The sequence below is a fragment of the Galeopterus variegatus genome, unplaced genomic scaffold, assembly GCF_000696425.1.
Source record: "Galeopterus variegatus unplaced genomic scaffold, G_variegatus-3.0.2 Scaffold5407, whole genome shotgun sequence".
In the NCBI taxonomy this organism is placed as follows: domain Eukaryota; kingdom Metazoa; phylum Chordata; class Mammalia; order Dermoptera; family Cynocephalidae; genus Galeopterus; species Galeopterus variegatus.
The window spans coordinates 99,910-119,582 of record NW_007731518.1 but is presented as its reverse complement, the minus strand read 5'-3'; the positions used below and the strand labels follow the sequence as shown (position 1 = coordinate 119,582).

At 59.7% G+C, this 19,673-nt stretch overlaps 3 protein-coding genes across 4 annotated transcripts in view; 2 read left to right on the top strand and 1 right to left on the bottom strand.

Annotated features, from left to right (window-relative positions):
* The first annotated feature begins 20 nt into the window (after nt 1-20).
* ARHGDIG (Rho GDP dissociation inhibitor (GDI) gamma) lies at nt 21-2,080 on the top strand. The gene is made up of 6 exons (XM_008589373.1): nt 21-137; nt 843-1,022; nt 1,120-1,203; nt 1,410-1,486; nt 1,570-1,633; nt 1,711-2,080. The coding sequence occupies exons 1-6, from the start codon at nt 65-67 to the stop codon at nt 1,908-1,910; spliced, it is 678 nt and encodes a 225-aa protein (XP_008587595.1). The 5' UTR covers nt 21-64; the 3' UTR covers nt 1,911-2,080.
* Nucleotides 2,081-2,234: 154 nt separating this feature from the next.
* Nucleotides 2,235-5,302, top strand: PDIA2 (protein disulfide isomerase family A, member 2). Its single transcript, XM_008589372.1, has 11 exons — nt 2,235-2,442; nt 3,104-3,310; nt 3,381-3,514; nt 3,589-3,726; nt 3,796-3,912; nt 3,987-4,112; nt 4,182-4,379; nt 4,466-4,586; nt 4,662-4,843; nt 4,966-5,076; nt 5,177-5,302. The coding sequence occupies exons 1-11, from the start codon at nt 2,235-2,237 to the stop codon at nt 5,219-5,221; spliced, it is 1,587 nt and encodes a 528-aa protein (XP_008587594.1). The 3' UTR covers nt 5,222-5,302.
* Nucleotides 5,303-5,611: 309 nt separating this feature from the next.
* The window catches only part of AXIN1 (axin 1), a 64,239-nt gene continuing 50,177 nt past the window's right edge, over nt 5,612-19,673 (bottom strand). The window contains exons 4-11 of one of the 2 annotated variants that reach the window (XM_008589371.1): nt 17,193-17,330; nt 13,426-13,958; nt 12,846-13,016; nt 10,815-11,060; nt 10,614; nt 9,059-9,153; nt 7,246-7,413; nt 5,612-6,518 (exon numbers count right to left, since the gene is read on the bottom strand). In XM_008589371.1, the coding sequence (XP_008587593.1) occupies nt 6,392-6,518; nt 7,246-7,413; nt 9,059-9,153; nt 10,614; nt 10,815-11,060; nt 12,846-13,016; nt 13,426-13,958; nt 17,193-17,330 (1,479 nt within the window). In that variant the 3' untranslated portion in view covers nt 5,612-6,391. The remainder of the gene's footprint in view (nt 6,519-7,245; nt 7,414-9,058; nt 9,154-10,613; nt 10,615-10,814; nt 11,061-12,845; nt 13,017-13,425; nt 13,959-17,192; nt 17,331-19,673) is intronic. The other variant, XM_008589370.1, reaches the window with a different exon arrangement.

Sequence of the window (19,673 nt, the reverse complement as noted above, 5' to 3'; positions counted from 1 at the left end):
CCGGGATGAGCTCACCGCAGTCGCGCCGGGGCTGAGCGCCGAGCCAGGCGGGCCGCGCGCCACCATGCTGGGCCTGGACGCGTGCGAGCTGGGGGCGCAGCTGCTGGAACTGCTCCGCCTGGCGCTGTGCGCCCGAGGTAAGCCGGCAGAGACTGGGGCGGCCTCCTACGCGGGGGGGTCGGTGGGGGCGGGGGCCCGGTCGGGCTCGACCCTCTCCGGGAGGGGAGCCGGGAGTGCCTGGATCTAGCTGTGAGGCCGGGGAGGTGGGGACCCTCTGCGCTTGGGAACCTGCCGCCTGGACTCCCTCTGCCCTGGGTGGGGCCGGGGTTTCTTCAGGGCGAGAAGACTGGAGCACCGTGGGCAGGAACTCGGAGAGACCCCTGGTCTGGGGGCACCCTGGGAGGTGACCTGGAGCTCAGGGGTTCAGAGAGAGCCACCTCCTCTGCCAGGAGCACTGTGGGGAGGAGCCCGAGGGCTGTAGAGGGCAGAGCCTCTGCTCTAGGCAGCACCCGAGGGTCACCCCTCTACACTGGAAGCCCTCTCAGTCCCTTGGGGTTCTCCCCCATTTGGGGTCTTTGTTCCCCCCACCTGGCCTCAGAGTCAGGGAGGAGCCCTGAGGCCCTGGGCTGGGCTCCAGGCACAGCAGGTGGCCCCTCTCTGGAGCCTCTGGGTGTGGTGCTGCTGAGCGTTTCTGCGCTCCCACCGCGCCCCCCGCTCAGCCTCTGCCCGAGCCCCAGCGGCTCCTCTTCAGTTCCTTCCGGCAGTGGGAGGTACAGTTGGCCAGACAGGGGCTCCTGTTTGGCACTTGAATGCCGGGGTCACACACCCTCCCCAACCCCCAGTCCTCCTGGCCGACAAAGAGGGTGGGCAGCCACTGCGGGATGAGGTGCTGGACGAGGCTGTGCCCGAGTACCGGGCACCGGGGAAGAAGAGCGTCCTGGAGATCCAGCAGCTGGACCCGCATGACGAGAGCCTGGCCAAGTACAAGCGCGTGCTGCTCGGACCCCTGCTGCCTGTCGTGGGTATGGAAACAGGCCCTGGGCCTGGAGGGCTGCATCGGGTGGCGTGGAGGGGGTGGGGCCGGGTGGAGCATCCTGTAGACCCTCAGTTTCTCCTCAGACTCAAGCCTGCCCAACGTGCGGGTGATGAGACTGACGCTGATGTCTGAGCAGGCTCCGGGGCCCATCACCATGGACCTCACAGGTAATGCCCCTCTGCAAACCACAAACCCATCTTTGGGTAGAGACCAGGGCTTATCTTCGTGGACCTCTTAGTAACCCCCTGCCCAATCCCAAGTCCTTGGGCTCATCACCATAGGACCCATGAGACCACTCTTCATCTGGGGGCTCCTAGGGCAGGGTCTCAGCCCATCCCAGGAGTTTAGACCTCAGCTGCCATTTCCCTGACAGGGGATCTGGCTGCATTGGAAAACCAGGTGTTTGTCCTGAAGGAAGGAGTTGATTACAAAGTGAAGATCACCTTCAAGGTGAGGCAGCTGGGGGCAGGGGCACTAGCCAGCGACAGGCCCAGCCCCCCCAGAGGAGCCCCTTAACACCCTCTGTCTCCCAGGTCCACAAGGAGATTGTCAGTGGCCTCAAGTGTCTGCATCACACCTACCGACGGGGCCTGAGGGGTGAGGGCCGCGTGGAGGGGCAGCCTTGGGGGGCGGTGGGGCAGAGGGTGGTCCCTGACACCCTCCTCCTCCCCCAGTGGACAAGGCCGTCTACATGGTGGGCAGCTATGGCCCAAGTGCCCAGGAGTATGAGTTTGTGACCCCGGTGGAGGAGGTACCAAGGGGCGCACTGGTGCGGGGCACCTACGTTGTCAAGTCTCTCTTCACCGATGATGACAGGATGGACCACCTGTCCTGGCAGTGGGGCCTCCATATCTGCCAGGACTGGAAGGACTGACTCCTCCCCCCCACCTCTGGCAGTTGCTGCACAGGGACCCCCAAGCATTCCCCAGCCCCCTCAGCGAGTGACCCGACCTCCTGCCACCCTCTGCTCTGTCCTGGACCCCTGGCTCCCTGCCTGGCACTGTGCCCTGAACAGTCCCATTAAACGTCACCCTGTCTCAGTGCCCTCAGTGTCGCCTCTTTCTGCCTCCCCCTCCCCCGTGGGGGGGGGGCTCCTGGGCCTTATCTTCCTGTGACCAGGCTCAGGTGCCACGTGGCAGCCACTGCTTGGCCCCAGGTCCCCTTATCTGCTCTGGCCCTGTGGGGCCCCGGCACTGCCATGGACTGCCAGCTCTTGCCTGTGCTGCTGCTGCTGCTCTGGGCCTTGGGTCCACAGGGACAGAGACAGGAGCCTGAGAGTCCTTCAGAGGAGCTCCTGGAGGAGTCCCCTGAGGAGGAAGTCCCCCAGGAGGATGGGATCTTGGTGCTGAACAGCCGCACCCTGGGCCTGGCCCTGCGGGAACACCCCGCCCTGCTGGTGGAGTTCTGTGAGTGCTGGGGCAGCGGGGCTGGGGGCCGGCAGGGACCACCCAGGGTCTGAATCCTCTGCCCATGGACATAGGGGTGTAGGCACCCACCCCTCACTGAACCCCCCCACTGCACCCCCTGGCTCCCTTGGAGGGTAACCGTGGGAGGGAGCCCCAGGACTGGGCTGGGCCTAGGGTCCAGTCTGAGCAGGGGGATGGTGGTAGTGCAGGGGGACCCACAGGACATGAGGACACCCAGGCCTCCTGCTCGGCCCTGTTAGTCCCTTCTGCAAGCTGCTGTGGTGTTTCCTCCTGTGAAGGCCCAGCATGTGCAGGCTGCGGCCACATAGGTCCTTATCACATATGCTTCTGTGGGTTCCTCTACAAACGTAAGAGCCATCCTTAGCGGGCATTAGCAGGAACGCAGGCCTTAGACAGCAACAGGAGGATTTCTCTCAGACTTTCCTGAACTCCGCCAGTCGCTGTGCCCCTCAGCCTGGGGACTCTGGGGAGCCCCTGGTCCCTGGCTCTTGAGCTCAGCTGTGGCTGGGCTCAAGGTGGGCCCCTGAAGGAGGGAGATGACCATAACTCACTGCCTTGGGCCCTGACCTCAGGCACCGAGGTCTCCAGTCAGGCCACGCTGGGGCCACAGAGCCCTGGCACTCATGGTGCCATCTCCCAGACGCCCCATGGTGTGGGCACTGCCAGGCGCTGGCCCCCGAGTACAGCCAGGCGGCTGCCCTGCTCGCGGCCGAGTCCGCCAGGGCCATGCTGGCCAAGGTGGATGGGCCTGCGGAGCCAGAGCTGACCGAGGAGTTCAAAGTCACCAGCTACCCCACGCTCAAGTTCTTCCGCGATGGGGACCGTGCACACCCAGAGGAGTACACAGGTGCGGGGCCAGGCGTGGCGGGTGGCATGGGGTGGGCAGGGGCTGCCTAGGCTGAGGAGGACTCTCGCAGGCCCCCACGAGGCCGAGGGCATCACCGAGTGGCTGAGGCGGCGGGTGGGGTCCAGCGCCATGCGGCTGGAGGACGAGGCGGCTGCCCATGCACTGCTAGAGACCCGGGATGTCGTGGTCATTGGCTTCTTCCAGGTAAGCCAGGGGCGTGGGGACCAGCGTGGGAGCTATGCCATGGACCCATCAGCCTCACAGGTTTGGGCCCTTAGGACCTACAGGATGAGGATGTGGCCACCTTCTTGAGGCTGGCCCAGGATGCCCTGGACATGACCTTTGGTCTCACTGACCAGCCACAGCTCTTTCAGAAGTTTGGCATCACCAAGGACACCGTGGTCCTCTTCAAGAAGGTGGGTCAGGGCCGAGGTGGGGGTGGGGGTCGGGGCCGCGCTCCCACTGACCCAGCTGGGGTTGTTCAGTTCGATGAGGGACGTGCCGACTTCCCCGTGGACGAGGAGCTGGGCCTGGACCTGGGCGATGTGTCTCGCTTCCTCGTCACGCACAGCATGCACCTGGTCACAGAGTTCAACAAACAGGTAAGCCCCAGCGGGTGTGGTTGGGCCCCACTGCATGGGGTCCCCATGGGTGTCACAAGCGCCCTCTCCCGCAGACATGGCCTAAGATCTTTGCAGCGAAGATTCTCAACCACCTGCTGCTGTTCATCAACCAGACACTGGCTCCACACAGGGAACTCCTGGAGGGCTTCAGGGAAGCGGCTCCCCCATTCCGGGGGCAGGTACTAGGGGGTCCAGGAGGGAGGGGCGGCCGGGCAGTGGGGGGCCCGGCGAGCACTTCCTGCCTGCAGGTGCTGTTTGTGGTGGTAGACGTGGCAGCCAGCAATGACCACGTGCTGCAGTACTTTGGCCTCAAGGCTCAGGAGGCCCCCACCCTGCGCCTGATCAACGTTGAGACCACCAAGAAGTATGCGCCTGAGGACAGGGGCCTCATCACCGCAGCTTCTGTTGCCGCCTTCTGCCACGCGGTCCTCAGCAATGAAGTCAAGGTGATCCCCAGCCCAGGGAAGGGGAGGGAGCAGGGGTTGTTCTCGGGTCCCTGACCCTGCAGAGAACCTGGCCTGTCACCCCCCAGCCCTATCTCCTGAGCCAAGAGGTTCCCCCTGACTGGGATGAGCAGCCAGTCAAGACGCTCGTGGGCAAGAATTTTGAGCAGGTGGCTTTCGATGAAACCAAGAACGTGTTTATTAAGTTCTGTGAGTGCTGAGGGCAGTAGGCGGGTGGGCGGCTGTCGAGGACCAGCTGGCCAAACCCAACACCCCCCATCCTAGATGCCCCCTGGTGCGCCCACTGCAAGGAGATGGCTCCAGCCTGGGAGGCACTGGCGGAGAAGTACAGGGACCATGAGGATGTTGTCATTGCGGAGCTGGACGCCACAGCTAATGAGCTGGAAGCCTTTCCCATAAATAGCTATCCTACCCTCAAGTACTTCCCAGCAGGGCCAGGTCGGAAGGTGAGGCAGGCTGGTGGGCTGGGGAAGCCGGGACCCCATCTTCCTTGGCCTGGGGTTGGGAAGGCATGGTGGGTACAGGACAGGGCATGGCATGTTCTCCAGGCCCTCCTGTCCCTCCTCAGGTGATTGAGTACAAAAGTGCCAGGGACCTGGAGACCTTCTCAAAGTTCTTGGACAATGGGGGAGAGCTGCCCGCAGAGGAGCCCCTGGAGGAGCCCGCAGCCCCCTCCCCGGTGGGTGCCCATCCCTTGGTTCAGGCCTCTGGACAGTCCTCTCCACGCAGGGCTGGTGGTGGGGGGCCAAGCTCTAAGCCAGGCTTATAACCCTTTCTAGGAGCCGCTGGCAAACTCCACCAGGGGACCCAGGGAGGAGCTGTAGCCACCCCGTGACACCAGTACAGGGCACTGTCTCCAGGAAGCCGGAGGAGCTGTGAACTGGGAATAAAAATCTTGGTCCTGACCATGTGGTTCCTGTGCCCTGCCTAGCAGACCCCTGCCCTCGGCTTTGGCCCAGTCTCGGCCTCTGGGCCCAGCCCTCCTGGGTGGGCTCCTGGCTTAGGCCAGGGGTGGGCCTCCCTGGGGCAGGAATGGGCACAGCTCCAGCTCCTGCCCTCTCCATGGTTCTGCCAGCCAGCGCCCCCAGGACTCCCTATCCCCCACGGAGGCTGGTGTGACCTCCTTCACCCCTGGGGCTGAGGCTAGTGAAATGGGCTGTCCCATGCCGGGGCTGGCCGAGGACAGCAGCAGCAGGTGTACTCCACAGCCAGGATAGGTTCAAAAATGGTTTTATTTCATCATTATCCAAGTACCTTTGAAAAGATAATTGTACAAGTAATCGCATGAAAAACGAGCGGGGGGAGCAGCCCCCTGCTGGCCTTGGCCTGAGAAATGTACATATTTACACGGGCTCCTAGAAAGGAGGGCCCAGGACCCGCTGAGCCGGCGCAGCTGGAGACAGAGGGCGGGGGGCAGGTGCTGGGGGCTCCGTTGCCGGGTTCACACAGTGACAGGCAAGAGACAGCTGTGTTGAAGGCACTCAGTGACAAGTACAATTTAGAGAGGCCTCCGCAGGGCCCTGCACCAGAACTAGGGCTGCACCTAACCAGGACAGCAAAGGTGGGTGATCCCCAGAGGGAGAAGTGGACACCAGCATGCCAGCACCCAGGGCCAGTGCAGGGGGCAGCCACTCAGCAGCAGGGGCCACTGCGGGGGTCACGAAGCAGCTCTCCGAGGGCTGCCTCTCTTGGCAGGACAGTATTGCTGTGGGGAGTGCACGGGGCTCCATCCTCCATGGCAAGACAGAAACTGCAGGACCACTCAGGGGGACCCCCACCCACCCCAACACAGATGAACCAAGGTGGGACACACCCAGCACCTCCCAGTACCTGTGTGTCTGCCGCACGCTAGGAGCACGTGACACGCACAGCCCCGAGCTGCTCCCATGAATGGGGCTCCTGAGTGCAAGGTCATCCGCGTGCCTGACGCTCATCCTCAGTGTAGCCACCCCGCCTGCTGAGGGCCCCGCCGGGTGCAGCGGCCATGCATGCGGTCAGTCCACCTTCTCTACCTTGCCAATGATCTTCTCCTCAAAGACGGGCAGGATGGCCTCGTCCTCCCGCACTTCCTCAAACACTACGCCACAGTCAAACTCGTCACTCACTTTCTTGAAGTAGTATCTGTAGGAGGCAGGCGAGGAGGGTGGTGAGAGGGACAGCTGTGCCCCAGCTCCCAGGATGGACGTGGCCACTGTGAGTGTGCTGCTCCCAGGGCCTTCGACCTTGTCCTGCCTGGCGCCTGTCTGTCAGCTGGGGAGACGGTGGACGGGAGGGATGGCCATGCGTGTGGTGAACCACCATGAGGCCCTGGAGCCCTGCGCTGCCCACTAGGGCACTGCAGGAGCAGGGCGGGTGGGTGGGCATGGGGTGTCTGTCCCCCAAGGGCTGAACCTGCCATCCCACTCACACTCATGGGGCATTTTCTCAGTGGATGGAGGAAGCTGCCCACTCAGGCTTGCTTGGGGTCCACTCCAGCTGAGGACCCCATATGCCTTCTGTTCACCTGAAGGTGCTGGCTCAGGGCCACTGGGGCTGGAAGCCCTGGCAGGATGGGCTGAGGCTTCCGCGGTCAGGTAAAGAGGCGGCTGGACGAAGGCCAGGTCAGCTGAGCGTGATGGAGTGGCCACTGTGTCTGGGCCTGTCCCCCCACCTTTAAGATGAGGTCCTGAGCTGCATCCCTTCAGACCCCTCGGACGGCCTGGAGCCCTGACATTACCCTGCCCCCACCCCCTGCACAGCCCAAGGCTGTGAGAAGCAGGCTGAGGTGCAGATGGGGCACCTCATTCAGAACCTGCTGCCACAGCCCCCACATCACAGGCAGCCACTCCCCAGCCCCCTTGAGGCTCACCTGTAGCTGCCCTTTTTGGTCAGCAGCTCCTTGAACTGGCCCAGGGTGACCACGCGGCCCCGCACCAGGGTCCGGTAGGGGATGGGCTCCCCACAGAAGTAGTAGGCCACGACAATGCTGTCAAACGGCTGGCAACTCCCACCGCCCGCCCTCCTCTGCGACTTCGTCCTGGGGATAAAGACACAAAGGTGATGGCTGGGCTCAGCCCCACGTCCCAGGGGTGCCCCCACAAGGCCTCAGGCTGCCACTGGATGACCAGGCAGGACTACAGAGGTGAGCAGCACTACTTTCAGAAACAGCAGTCAGAAACATCTTGATCTGGGGCCCATCCTATGCCAACGGCACTCATGGGAAATGCGCCTGCCTCCCCTGCCTACTACGTGTCCCCATGGTCCCCACAGCGGGCTCCGGGGATGGCTTCTGGGCAGCAGGTCCTACCCCACCCCATGGAAGTGGACACGCAGTTTCTCAGGGCTGGGACTCAAGAGTGCATGGGCCACTGGACCCACGGCAGTCCCTCCAGGGTGGCCGGGCAGCCACGCCATTTGCGTCCCAGTAAGACCAAAAGCCCTAAAACTTCAAACACATCTGAAGGGCAGAGATTGGGCAGATAGAATTCCACACAGATCTTGAAATCCGTGGGGAACCTGCCCCACAGTGGAAAGCTTGTCCGAGGACCAAGGCAGCCACCAGCTGACCTTCAGGGTGGGCATGAGGCCAGCGAGGCTTCCTGCCAGAGAGGGGAGTCTCACCCCAACAGGGGTGGCTGTTCTGTGTCCTGGACAGGCAGTCCCCTCTCTGCTCCAGCATCACCCTGGCCCTTCTGACAGCTCCAGAAGCTGCCCCAGGCCCAGGCCCTTGAGACCCCCGGCAGCTGGGCGCACCTGGAAGCATCCAGCGCCAGAATCAGGGCAGGAAGGCCATGTGGGCTCTTCTGTCCCAGGGCCACCTCAGCCACATGACTGTCCACTTTGCAAACTGATCTCCCAGACACCGCTTCCTTAACCTTCCCCCAGCGTTGTGCCCTCAGAGCCCACCAGGGGTTGGGGGTCCCGCTTCTCCAGGGACAGACAGAGGCTCTGAGCGCACAGTGCCTGGGCAGGGGCAGGATGCAGCGCTGCCTGGGGTGAGCAGCAAGACCAAGGCTCTGGTGACACCATTCCCCAGGCCCATCTCAGCGGACGTGCAGGAAGGGGGTGGCCAGCAGTGTCCACACCGCCCATGTGGCCCTGGGGCATGGACGTGTCAGGGCCTCTCGTTCCTGGACTCCAAGCAGTCGGCATTCCAGGTGGGCACAGAGCCCAGACTCCCCAGATGCACTGGCTGGACAGACACACACTGCTGGTACCTCCAGCCCCCAACCCTGCTCGAGACAGCCAGACATGGAGCAGCAAGTCGCTAGGCCTGGCAGGGAAGCCAGGAGGCAGAGGCAGGCGAGAGGCAGGTCTCTGCCCCCAGACACAGCCGTGACACCCATGTGGACAAAGGCCTCCTCACGGACTACAAGTTATTACGGCTCGAGACAGCCCGACATGGAGCAGCAAGTCGCTAGGCCGGGCAGGGAAGCCAGGAGGCAGAGGCAGGCGAGAGGCAGGTCTCTGCCCCCAGACACAGCCGTGACACCCATGTGGACAAAGGCCTCCTCACGGACTACAGGAACTCTCATCACTGGACAGTCCCGTTTTTCAGGCAGCTCAGATTCCGATCCTATGGGACCTTCCACAGTTACCGCAGCTTCTAAGCACAGTGCCCGAGCCATGTCCCGGGAACAGCGCTGTACCATGGGACGTGGCTCAGGAGAGCCTCGGGCCACATGCAGTCTGTCTGGGACAGCTCCGTGTCTGACGTGGCGGGTGCCACACTGGGCCTGACGCAGGTGCGTCCCCATGGCATGACCACCTGCACATACTGAGAGAACAGACCACGTCAGTGGGGGCTGCCAGCCCTGAGGAGAGCCTCACCAGCATTGCTGCGACAGCGGCAGGTAGCAGACAGACAGCGAGCAGGGCTGGGGACCCACCTGAGGCTCCCACTTGTGTGAGGCGCACAAGATGCCAAACCCCCTTCCAGGCCTCGGCGGGCCAGAGGCTCTGTCACAGATGGCCAGAAAACGGTGCTATTTTATGCAACCCGAGCACCCACATCCATTATCTGGCCACTTATCCCCTGGGTCGCCTAGAACACACACTAGGAACTGTCGACCTGGGGCTGGAATCGCCCTCAACCTGCCCTGGAGGGATGTCCTCTCCAGAAACAATCTGTCTTCATCTTCCTCCCTGGGTATGGCTTTTCCCACTCAATTCTCTGGCATCAACGTCCCGTAGACGGTGTGGACACCCACACCTGGGCATGCTTCAAGCAGCACTGACAGTGATTTCCACTCTGACTGGCCTGGGCAGGGCGAGCTGGGGCTTGGGGAGGGCCGGACCCCTCCCCACCTCAGGGCCTCTGCTCTGTCTCTGCAGCTGCTCACAGAAGTCCACATCCCCTGAATGGGCAAATAAACCCAGGAGTTCTGGGTTTTTCCCACAAGTGGAGATGCTGGAGATGCCATGAGACCACAGCAGGAGAGTCACGTCCAAAACAGGCGGCCAGAGAGGTCCCAATGGCTCAGTGGGTGTCACTGCTGGAGAGAGAAACGGCAGCACCCGCCATCATGTGGGGCCTGCCGAGCGCCATAGGGAAGGGCAGGTGCAGGCCCTGTCCTTAGAAGGCATCTGCCCTGGCTGGCAAGGATAGTCCCAGGGAGCCCCTCGCAGGGGTCTGGGACAGAGGGAGCCCACCACATAGGCCCGGGGGCTGCCTCCTCCCTGTGCCATCCTGCCACACACCCAGGCCCCACACAATGCCCTCTCGGCCACTCCATCTGCCCCGCCAGGTCACGGGCCTCTGAGCACCAGGCAGAGGCTTCCTTCCTGTAGAGTGGGCTCTGGCTGCCATGGGCTGGAGACGGTTGCTGTGAGGGTCACTCTTTCAGTTTGAGGTGTGACCCTTCTGGCCCCAAAACTGGCATTGGGCAGATCTCTACTGGAGGGTGTAGACCCAGTGGTCTGGGGGACACAGGCAGGATTCTGGCTGTGCCAGAGGGCTGAGAAGGATCCATACCGCAGACCTCAAACAACCCAAAATGGACAAGAGGAGTCAGTGACTTCTGAGGGAGACAGTGACCTGGGTGAGAGAGTTTCCCAGGAACCTCACAGAAACCCTGATCCATCTGGCAATTCCAATGGACTGAGTGTTCAGCTGCCCTGAAGGCCCAACTGAAAGGGTCCGAGAGGCTGCATACCGGCCTAGAGAGAATGCTGCCACACACAAAGGGGAGGACTCCTGTGGCCCAGGAGAACTGGGCACTGTCCACCATGCAGGACTCTCCCAGCACCTGAAACACCTGCCTCTGAGCCCACCAGCCCCAGGAGAGGGAGGACACCTGTCGCCCTAGCCCTTGTCCTGCAGCAGGTGGGCAGCCACCACGGCCCTCTCCCTCGAGGGCCCTGTGGGAGGACTCAGGCCTTGGGGAGCCTTGCTCCAGAGAAGTGCCATCTACAGCCACCTCTGCCCGCAGGCCGTACCTCTGCTTTGAGGGTAACTTGCTGGCCCTCTTCTCCTCCTCCTCCAGACGCCTGCGGGCCTCCTCCAGCTGGGTGAGGGGGTTGGGGGCTGGATTGGGTGGCATTGTGGGATCTTGAATGAAGAGGTGAGAGGGCTGGATGGAGTTCCGGAGCTGGGCACTGACCCAGGGGTGCACAGCCCCAGGACGCTCAATGGACAAGGGCCTGGAGCTCTCGTGGGTCTGCTGCTTCCTCGCCCCAGAAGACCTTGGGAGTGAGAGGAGGGGTGAATAGGCAGGGCAGGACCATTGAACCCACGCGAACTGCCTCCTGAGACCACATGACAGGAACATCACTTTGTTGCAGGCTGCTTTTTCATATCATTTTAACTCGGCTTATATAAATTGTGTAATACACAAAGACTTTTTTAAAAGATATTTTTACTGTTTAAAAACATTTGATACTAAACTAAGTGTTCATAGTGGAAAACCTAGCATATACAGAAAAAAATACAAATAACCCACAATGTCATAATTTAGAAATAACCACTCTTCGTACACTAGTGTATTCCCTCACCCCTTGAAAATACTTAATGTGACTGGCATAATTCTTTTTTTTTTTCTTAAAAGATGACCGGTAAGGGGATCTTAACCCTTGACTTGGTGTTGTCAGCACCACGCTCTCTCAAGTGAGCTAACCGGCCATCCCTATATGGGATCCAAACCCATGGCCTTGGTATTATCAGCACCGCACTCTCCCAAGTGAGCCACGGGCCGGCCCAGTGACTGGCATAATTCTAAACATATAATTTTCCCACTGAATGTTACATCACCGGCCATCCCTATATGGGATCCAGCTAACCGGCCATCCCTATATGGGATCCAAACCCATGGCCTTGGTATTATCAGCACCGCACTCTCCCAAGTGAGCCACGGGCCGGCCCAGTGACTGGCATAATTCTAAACATATAATTTTCCCACTGAATGTTACATCACAGTCTCATAGTTATTAAAGCCCGAGAATGTGTTCCACGTCTGTGAAATCCAGCACTCGACCACGGAATGGAATTTGAGAGAAAACATCTCAGCTATGGCAGAGGCTTAGTGCCCCAAGGCAGAGACAGCACAGGAACCCCAGGAAGAGCGGCCTTGGATGCAGGCAATGGGGATGCCTCACCTCAGGTGGCCCCTGCCTCATGGGTGACACTCAGCCCCCCCCCCCCCCCCCCCCCCCCCCCCCCCCCCCCCCCCCCCCCGCACCATTCTTGCCAAGTGACATGGCAGGAGGTCGCCTGGGCCGGGGTCTGGGTGCAGGCGGCAAATCAGGGGAGGCTGAGGTAGGACCTCCCGCCCACACACCAGCAGCCCACCCAAGGCTGACCCATCTCTGGCCACAATGGAGCAGGGAGGGGCAGGTACCTTCTCTGTGGGCCCCCAGCCCTCCTGCCAGGCACCAGGAATGAGCTCAGGCACATGAGGGACGTGTGATGAGACGGGGCGTAAGGAGACATCCAGAAACCCACCTCTCCTGTGTGGGGCACAAGGGTGTTGGGGCCCTCATTCCACTCCAGCCCAGGGCAGGAGTGCAGGTCCCGACTGGACCAGAGTTTTCCCTGACAATGGCTAGATGACCAGGTGTGAGCACAGAAGCTTCTCCCACGCCCCTGCCTGGAGGGACGTCAGGTGCTCTCTGACTTCCCGGATGACTCAGGTCATTCCCAGGGGGAGCTGTCACCAGCCCAGAAACAGCTTCCCCAGAGCAGCCATGTTGCCTGCAGGGGTGAGAGCCACATGGCCTTCCCCCAGGAAGGGCCACAGTGAGCAGAGCTCAGATAGAAGTAGGGGACGCTGGTCCCTGGGTGCTCCAGCTCTGAACACCACAGATGTTCCAAGGCCCCCACCACACCCCAGATGGGGCAGGGTGAAGCGGCTCGTGCTGCGATGGGGCTCCTGCTCTTGCTGCCTGTGGCACACTGTGAAAGACAGTGTGTGAGGCTTGGTGCTCAGCACGCACCAGCATGGCCCTGCAGGGCACCAGGACACAGGTTCCTACCCATGGCCGGCCTTCCTGTGCCTGCTGATCTCCTTCTCCCCCTCTATGATCCACTGCATGATCTTCTGGTTCTTTTCTGCATCCTCCGAGGGCCCCGGCACCTCGGCGCTGGAACTCTTTCCCGCATCGGCCTTCTTGGCATTTCTTTTGGAGGCCATGATGGCTTTCCCACTGCAAGAGCAAGACCTGAGAGTCACCCAGACTGTCCACAGCTGTCACAGTGCCCCCATGTCCACTGGGAAAGGCCTCTGTGACCACAGCCTTTGCGGAGTTGACGCCTCCTAACTGTTCTGCTGCTGCCTAGGGTGCTTCATCTTTGAACGTTCCTGGAGAGCTGAGCTAACCACTGTTCATGCTGCCCAGCCACACTCGGGCACAGAGCTGGAACCAAGGGCTAGGGCCGCATTGTCACTCAGACACACCCCACTCTGTCTGGCTCCTGCCCTGCTGGCAGTGGCCCTGGATTTCCTGCGGCTCTTACAAGGGAGGCTCTGGCCATCCACAGGGACATGGCCTCACACCCTGATGCCCCCCTCCCCCCGGAAGGTACCCACATGGAGGGGCCGGCACAGACACTCACCCATAGGCCAGACTGTCCCCAGTGCCGGCAGTGGCACCCACACTCTCCGAGTAGCTGCGGGGCTTGGCCGTGTGGCTGTGTGGCTCCGGGCCCCACGCGAAGCTGCCCTGGACCCTGCGCACTGCCTCAGCCTCCGTCTGCTCCTTGGGCCGGGCCGCACTGTGGTGGACGTGGTGGTGGACGTGCCTGTGGTGATGCAGGCCGACTGCGTCCAGCTTCGCCCCTGCCTTGGGCACATGCTTACCGTGTCCCGAGGCCGCGCCCCCCAGCACTGCTGCCATCTTGGCCGTGTGCCCGCTGTCGGGGGAGTGATGGCCGGGCCCCGGTGACTGGCAGCCAGGCGTCCTCAGGACCCGCTGCACGTGCTCGTCCAGGATGCTCTCGGGGTTCTCCTCATGAGCATCCCGCAGGCCCCCACAGCCCACGCCCACGTCCACGTAGCGGGGTGTGAAGTGGTGCCAGACCGGTGCAGAAAGCAGCTTGTGACTCACCCCCAGGGGGCCGGCCAGGTCGCTGTCATCACCTTCTTCCTCCTGTGTGGGGACATGGAGGCACTGTCATCTCTCAGCACCAGACATTCAGTGACAACCTCACATGGGGAAAACAGACAAGAAGCAGGACTGGCTGGGGCTGCCAGCAGTGCTTCCCGAGATCAGGAGCGCCTGGGCAGAGGCCGCCCCGCCCAGCATGAGGCAGGACCAGGCCAGGCAAGGCACCAGCTCCCAGCGCCACATGAACTGTCTGCCCACTGCCCCCATCCCCTCAGGCTTGGCTCCAGCCAGGGGCGGGGCAGGGGCAACAGTAGGGCCAGGGAACGTGGCACCGCTGTCAGCCTGGCCACTGAGAAAGCTCTGCATGGATTCAGTTTTCTCTTGTTTCTTGATTTCTGCCTGTTCCTTTTCACTGCCATGAATGTAGCTTCCGTTGTATTTTCAAGGAGAACACTGCCCTTGTACAGAGGGCTTCTGATTTTTGCTTATCTTGCGTGTTTCTTGGTAAATTCTCATGTTAAGCTGGTGGAATCTCATTCAGCTCTAAGAGTTAACAAGTACAGAACCCGATGACTAATTCTAAAGGTTAGCTCTCATAGTTACTTCTTTGTCTTATAAACTGACAAACCAGACAGTGCTGATTGCATTTGCTATTAACAAAAAAGAAGAGGGAGACTAAGCTACCCCTGTATTTTATTTCATTTATTTATTTTTCTTGGCAGCTGGCCAGTACAGGGATCTGAACCCTGGACCTTGGTGTTATAACACCACACTCTAACCAGCTGAGCTAACCAGCCAGCAGCCCTACCTTAGTGTTTTAATACAAGCAAACCTCTAAAAGTTCACCACCAATTTCTTACACATGCAAAAGTATCTAAATGCAATTCGGACAGGTGACCCCTGAGCTGACGGGAGGCATCAGCTGTGCCTGAAAAGGGCACCAAATGGGGGAAAGGGAGTGGAGGCTCCCTCTGGTGGACGCTGCCCGCTCCCTCTGCGTCCTCTGCTTTGCAGGAGGGTTCTTAGCCAAGAGCCCCCCACAAGCGTGACACCATCTACCCCAAGGCAGCAGTGAGGAGGGGAACCTCCAAACCCACTGGGACAGCCTGGGCCGAGGTCCGGCTCTTCTCAACAGCGCTGCCCACGCAGGAATTCTGCTGCAGGGTTTTGAAATGTTGTAGACTAACTTAACTGTTCAGCTAACGGTTTTCATTTTTGTTTTTCTGCTTTTATTTTCCAAATTTTATAGCGAAACTAAGTTATTTTTAAAAGCTGAGGTTATTCCTTTTTAAAAAGGAATACTACTTACAGCACGATGTATATGAATTACAGCATCACTCTTTGTGACAGACTGGCCAAGGTCACACTGCCAGCTGCTTGGCAGACGTGCCTGTCCTGGAGGAGGGGGTGTAGCGAGCTCCGCCCTGCAGACTACCTCCTGCTCAGACCCTGGCAGCCAGGGCAGCCCCTCCCTGCTGAAGGCGGGAGGTGGGCTGGCTCCAGGCACAGCAACCGTGCACCTGTGTCCCCCCTGCTGAGGACAAAGCCACCCCACCTGGTCACAGCCAGGACTCCAGGGAGCAAGAGCTGTAGGACTGAGACACAGGAAAGGCACAACAAGTATCTACAGTTCCACCTGCCTTTAAGACGTCTCGCCTAAAATGTTAACCTGCACAAACTGAGCCAGGACGAAAAAGCCAGCAGAACAATGACAACAGCTCAACGTCACAGCGGGACGGTGGTGAACTCTTCCCTTCCTAAATTCTTCACGAGCACACTTGTGTCGAGCTGTTACTGTGGCGTCCTCAGGGCTCCCCTCATGTGAAGAAAGACGGTGTCTGTAAAACGCTCTGCTGCTCAGATGGAGACGCTGTCACAACATGTAAACCAGGCTGTAGAGCCTGCTCCAGCCTCCTGTACTCCCCACAGGCCTGCACAAGGGCTGTCCCGCGTGTGCCCCCACGTGCTGGGTGCCCACCACACAGCCTGGCAGGGCGTGGCTCCAGGCCTCAGGTCTTTGCAACCATCTCACCCTCGCCTCCATCAGACCCCATGGTGGGTGATGTGACCTTTGCACAGCAGCCATGGTGGACAGCGGCCCTGCACCCTGGGGTCTGCTCAAGCCCCTGCGTCAGCCCACACAGGCCCAGCAGCGATGCCCAGACTTGTGCTCCACCGCAAGGACAAAGGAGCGGGTGCTGCTCATCCGGTGGTAAAACAGTTTATCAGGAATGAAAAACATGCATATGTGCACTAAAAGCATTTCCATGCAAACCACTTCTTGGAGGGCTCCATGTCTGGTGGCTCATCCTACTCCCCAGTCTGCAGTGAGCACAACGGCCCTGCCAGGAACCCCACTTCCGACAGGTTGTGTGAGGCCTGCCTGCCATCTCAACGGGCAGCCAGGCTGTCGCATCCACACAGGGTACTGCGTTACCCTCTTCCACCCTGATGTGGCGTCTCCAGACATCAGGTCACACACGTCAAAGTGGAGGGCAGGCCCCCCAAGGGGTCTCCTGGGGCCTGAGGAGCGCTGAGGCTCTGCATGTCAAATAAAGACATCGGGGACCGGGTGGAGAGATAATTCCTTACAGAAATGTCACATTTTGAGCTTCAAGGAAACTTATATAAACAAAATATTTATATTTTATAAGTATCTATATTCATAAAATGCTGAAAAGACTGGAGAATACCCACTCAATGGCAACCCTTAATCTCCAGAGGAAATTATACCTGCTAGAGGAAAATAAAGCCCTTTCTATGAGCAACAGAGAAGCCCCGTCATGACGGAGCCTGCCAAGTGCATGACCAACATCTGGGACACACAGTGCTGACCCAGTGAGTGAAGAGGGATCTTGGACACCGCTGGTCCTTCCTGCTCCGCACACTCACCCTGCTCCTCGCTGGCTGTGTGCACCGCAGCCCCTGCCACCCATGAGGAAGGGGGTGTAGCAGGAAGCAGCGTTGGCCCCTGAATGCCTGCAGCTCTGGCTGGAAGCCTGCGAGATGACCTTCCTGGAGATGGCCACCAGGCTGGGAGCCTCTTGGTCTCTGAGGTTGGTAAGGGGCAGCTGGGATAGGCACTAGGGCTCAGGTGGGTTAGAGACGAGTCAGAGACAGCGTCAGAGGCAGCACGGTGTCTGACAGGGGCCCGGCCGGTGTCAGGAGGAGTCGGTGGGCACGCAGGGCAGGGGGCACTCCTCAGGGCCCACAGCTGCCCGAAACCCATCAGGACATCAGAGCTGTAAGGAAGCACCACGAAATGGGCCCGCTCACCATCCGCACACGCTTCAGCCGCTCCTCCAGCTTCTCCTCGGCCTCCCGCGTGCGCTGAACAGCCTCCAGGCGGTGGATGAGCTCCTCAGCGAACTTCTGCGGCTCCACACGGACCTCCTTTGGCACTCTGTAAGTGCGCTGTGGGGAGACACAGCGTTAGGTGGGTGCTGCCGCCACACTGCAAACCTCCACCCTCTCTGCCAAGGGCAGATTGGTTCAAAGACCATTTAAGAACACCTATGGGGAGAGGAAATAGTGTGAAGTCAACCGTTTACTTTAAAGCAAGTGCTAACTTTTCCCACTTTCCCTGTGGTCAGGGCTCGATGGCCAGGTCCTGGCATAGGCGAAAGGCTTAGTCATCCCCAAACCTGAGCATATGACATGTCCCAGGCTGGACAAGGGCCAGGACATCACCAGACACACCTGTTCACAGAGAAACACTCCAAACATGACTGACAAGGCTGCGGCTGGGGCCAAGGGATCTAAGCAGTGTGGGGCAGGCTGGAGGCTCAGTGGGCACAGACCACTGAGGACCACGGGGCCACAGACCAGCCAGCTCAGCACTGGCCACTGCAAGCCCCTCCAGGCACAGGCCCACAGGTGCTGGTCCTGCCACTGACAGTACCCGGCACACACGTGTGCATGAAGCAGGTGTGGACTTGGGGCTGCACTGGGGGGTGGGAGACACGTGAAGTTCAGAGTAAGGGGAAAATCTGGAGAAAAGAGGACTCTAGAGGGCTTTCCTTTTTAAGAGAACATGAATCTCAGATGTATTTTACAGTGATGCACTGTAGAATTTTTTTTGCGGGGGCTTTATTTTGAAATAATTTCAAACTTCAAAACTGGCAAGAGTAGTACAAGGAGCTCCTGTCCACCTTCACTAGATTCCCCACACGCTTGCACCACCCCGTCTGCTTTATCACCTCCCACTGACACGCACACACACATGCACACATGAACAGGCAAACGCACACACTTTTCTGAACCAGTTAGAATGTATTTAACAAAAACAATGTTGTTTTCATACCAATCCACAGCACAATTATTGATTTTAAAAACCTGGGCCGGCCCGGTGGCGCACTCGGTAGAGTGCGGCGCTTGGGAGCGCGGCGGCACTCCCGCTGAGGGTTCGGATCCCATATAGAGACCGGTCCGCTCACTGGTTGAGCGCGGTGCGGGTGCGACACCGAGGGTTGCGATCCCGTTGCCAGTCACGAAAAAAGACAAAAAGAAAAAAATAAATAAAATAAATAAAAATAAAATAAAAACCTGACTCTAATACAATACTATGATCTAATCAGCAGACTTTCTAACTTTGCCAGCTGCCCTGATAAAATTCTTTACAATGAATCATGGTTCCTAGATTCCAGGCCACCAAGGTCTAAGCTGGGGAGGGATGGGAGCAGCAGGATAGCTCCTCACCACAGGGAGGTGGCCTTAGACAGGCTGCATATCAGCTCTGAGGCTGCACAAGAGCAAAGCTGGGGACATGCCACTGTGTGCCCCCTCCCCTTGTGGGCTCTTGCAAGGTCCTGACTGCATGCCCCATCTCTCACCTACAAAACAAGAGTGAGAACATGCTGTGAGGTCAGAGGAGAAATCAGAGAAAGGTCTCAGCTCAGAGAAAACAGGCCATGTGCTAGGGCTCAGACATAGGCTGGGCTTGGTGCCACACACAGAGGCAACCATAGTAACCCTGAGATGAGCTGTGCCTTGAGGGGCTTGGAGAGAGAAGGGCCCAAGGGCAAGCCAAGACACCAGCTGCATTTCAGGGGTGGGGAAAGTTGGAGCAGATGCTGGCGGTGCCCAGCACTGGGCAGGGGGTTTGTCCTGGAGTCATGGAGGCCACTTACGGAGGGGAGTTGGGGTGTTGGGTACCTCTGGATAATCCTGAGGGAGGAGCCAGCGCTGGCCCCTGCAGGGGTGGGGGGCTGATGTGGTCTGGTTGGGGGCACGGACAGCAGGATGTTCAGACAGACAGAGAGGCCCTAAAGCGGCTGGAGAGCAGAGGCTGGAGGCCACACAGCTTTTTTGAGTGCAGTGCTGAGCGAGGTGCGAACGTGGGAGTGATACGCACAGGACCAAGAGCTGGCGGGACGCAGTGACGCCACCCAGGTACTGATGCGTCATGGCCCACCAGAGGTCCAGATGCAGGACACTCAGGGTCTGACCAGTGGGCAGCAAAGAGGCTGGGAGCAGGACAAAGAGTCCAGAATCAGACCCGGCCGTGCGGACGCCATCAGGGATGTCCAAGCTGTCCACGCTGCGGAGGGGACGCTCGGAGCTCGGGGTGGGAACAGCTCAGACCTGCTGAGCAAGTCCATTCCAGAAAAGAGATTCCTGGTGGGCCTACAGCTGGCAACGAAGATTCTGAGAACAGAAAAACTGCCAGAATCATCAGGTCTATGGAAGAATGGCCACTTTTCCAGCTTTGGAGGAACAGAAAGAAATCACAGAGAAAAAGCCCAGATACATAAAAAT

Excerpts from the sequence above, each read along its gene's own strand:
- PDIA2 (XM_008589372.1), top strand. The coding sequence starts at position 2,235 with ATGGACTGCCAGCTCTTGCCTGTGCTGCTGCTGCTGCTCTGGGCCTTG. Across the intron at positions 3,727-3,795 it reads CCGTGGTCCTCTTCAAGAAG|TTCGATGAGGGACGTGCCGA; the intron begins GTGGGTCAGGGC and ends GGGGTTGTTCAG. Across the intron at positions 5,077-5,176 it reads AGCCCGCAGCCCCCTCCCCG|GAGCCGCTGGCAAACTCCAC; the intron begins GTGGGTGCCCAT and ends AACCCTTTCTAG.
- ARHGDIG (XM_008589373.1), top strand. The coding sequence starts at position 65 with ATGCTGGGCCTGGACGCGTGCGAGCTGGGGGCGCAGCTGCTGGAACTG. Across the intron at positions 138-842 it reads CCTGGCGCTGTGCGCCCGAG|TCCTCCTGGCCGACAAAGAG; the intron begins GTAAGCCGGCAG and ends CCCAACCCCCAG. Across the intron at positions 1,634-1,710 it reads CTACCGACGGGGCCTGAGGG|TGGACAAGGCCGTCTACATG; the intron begins GTGAGGGCCGCG and ends CTCCTCCCCCAG.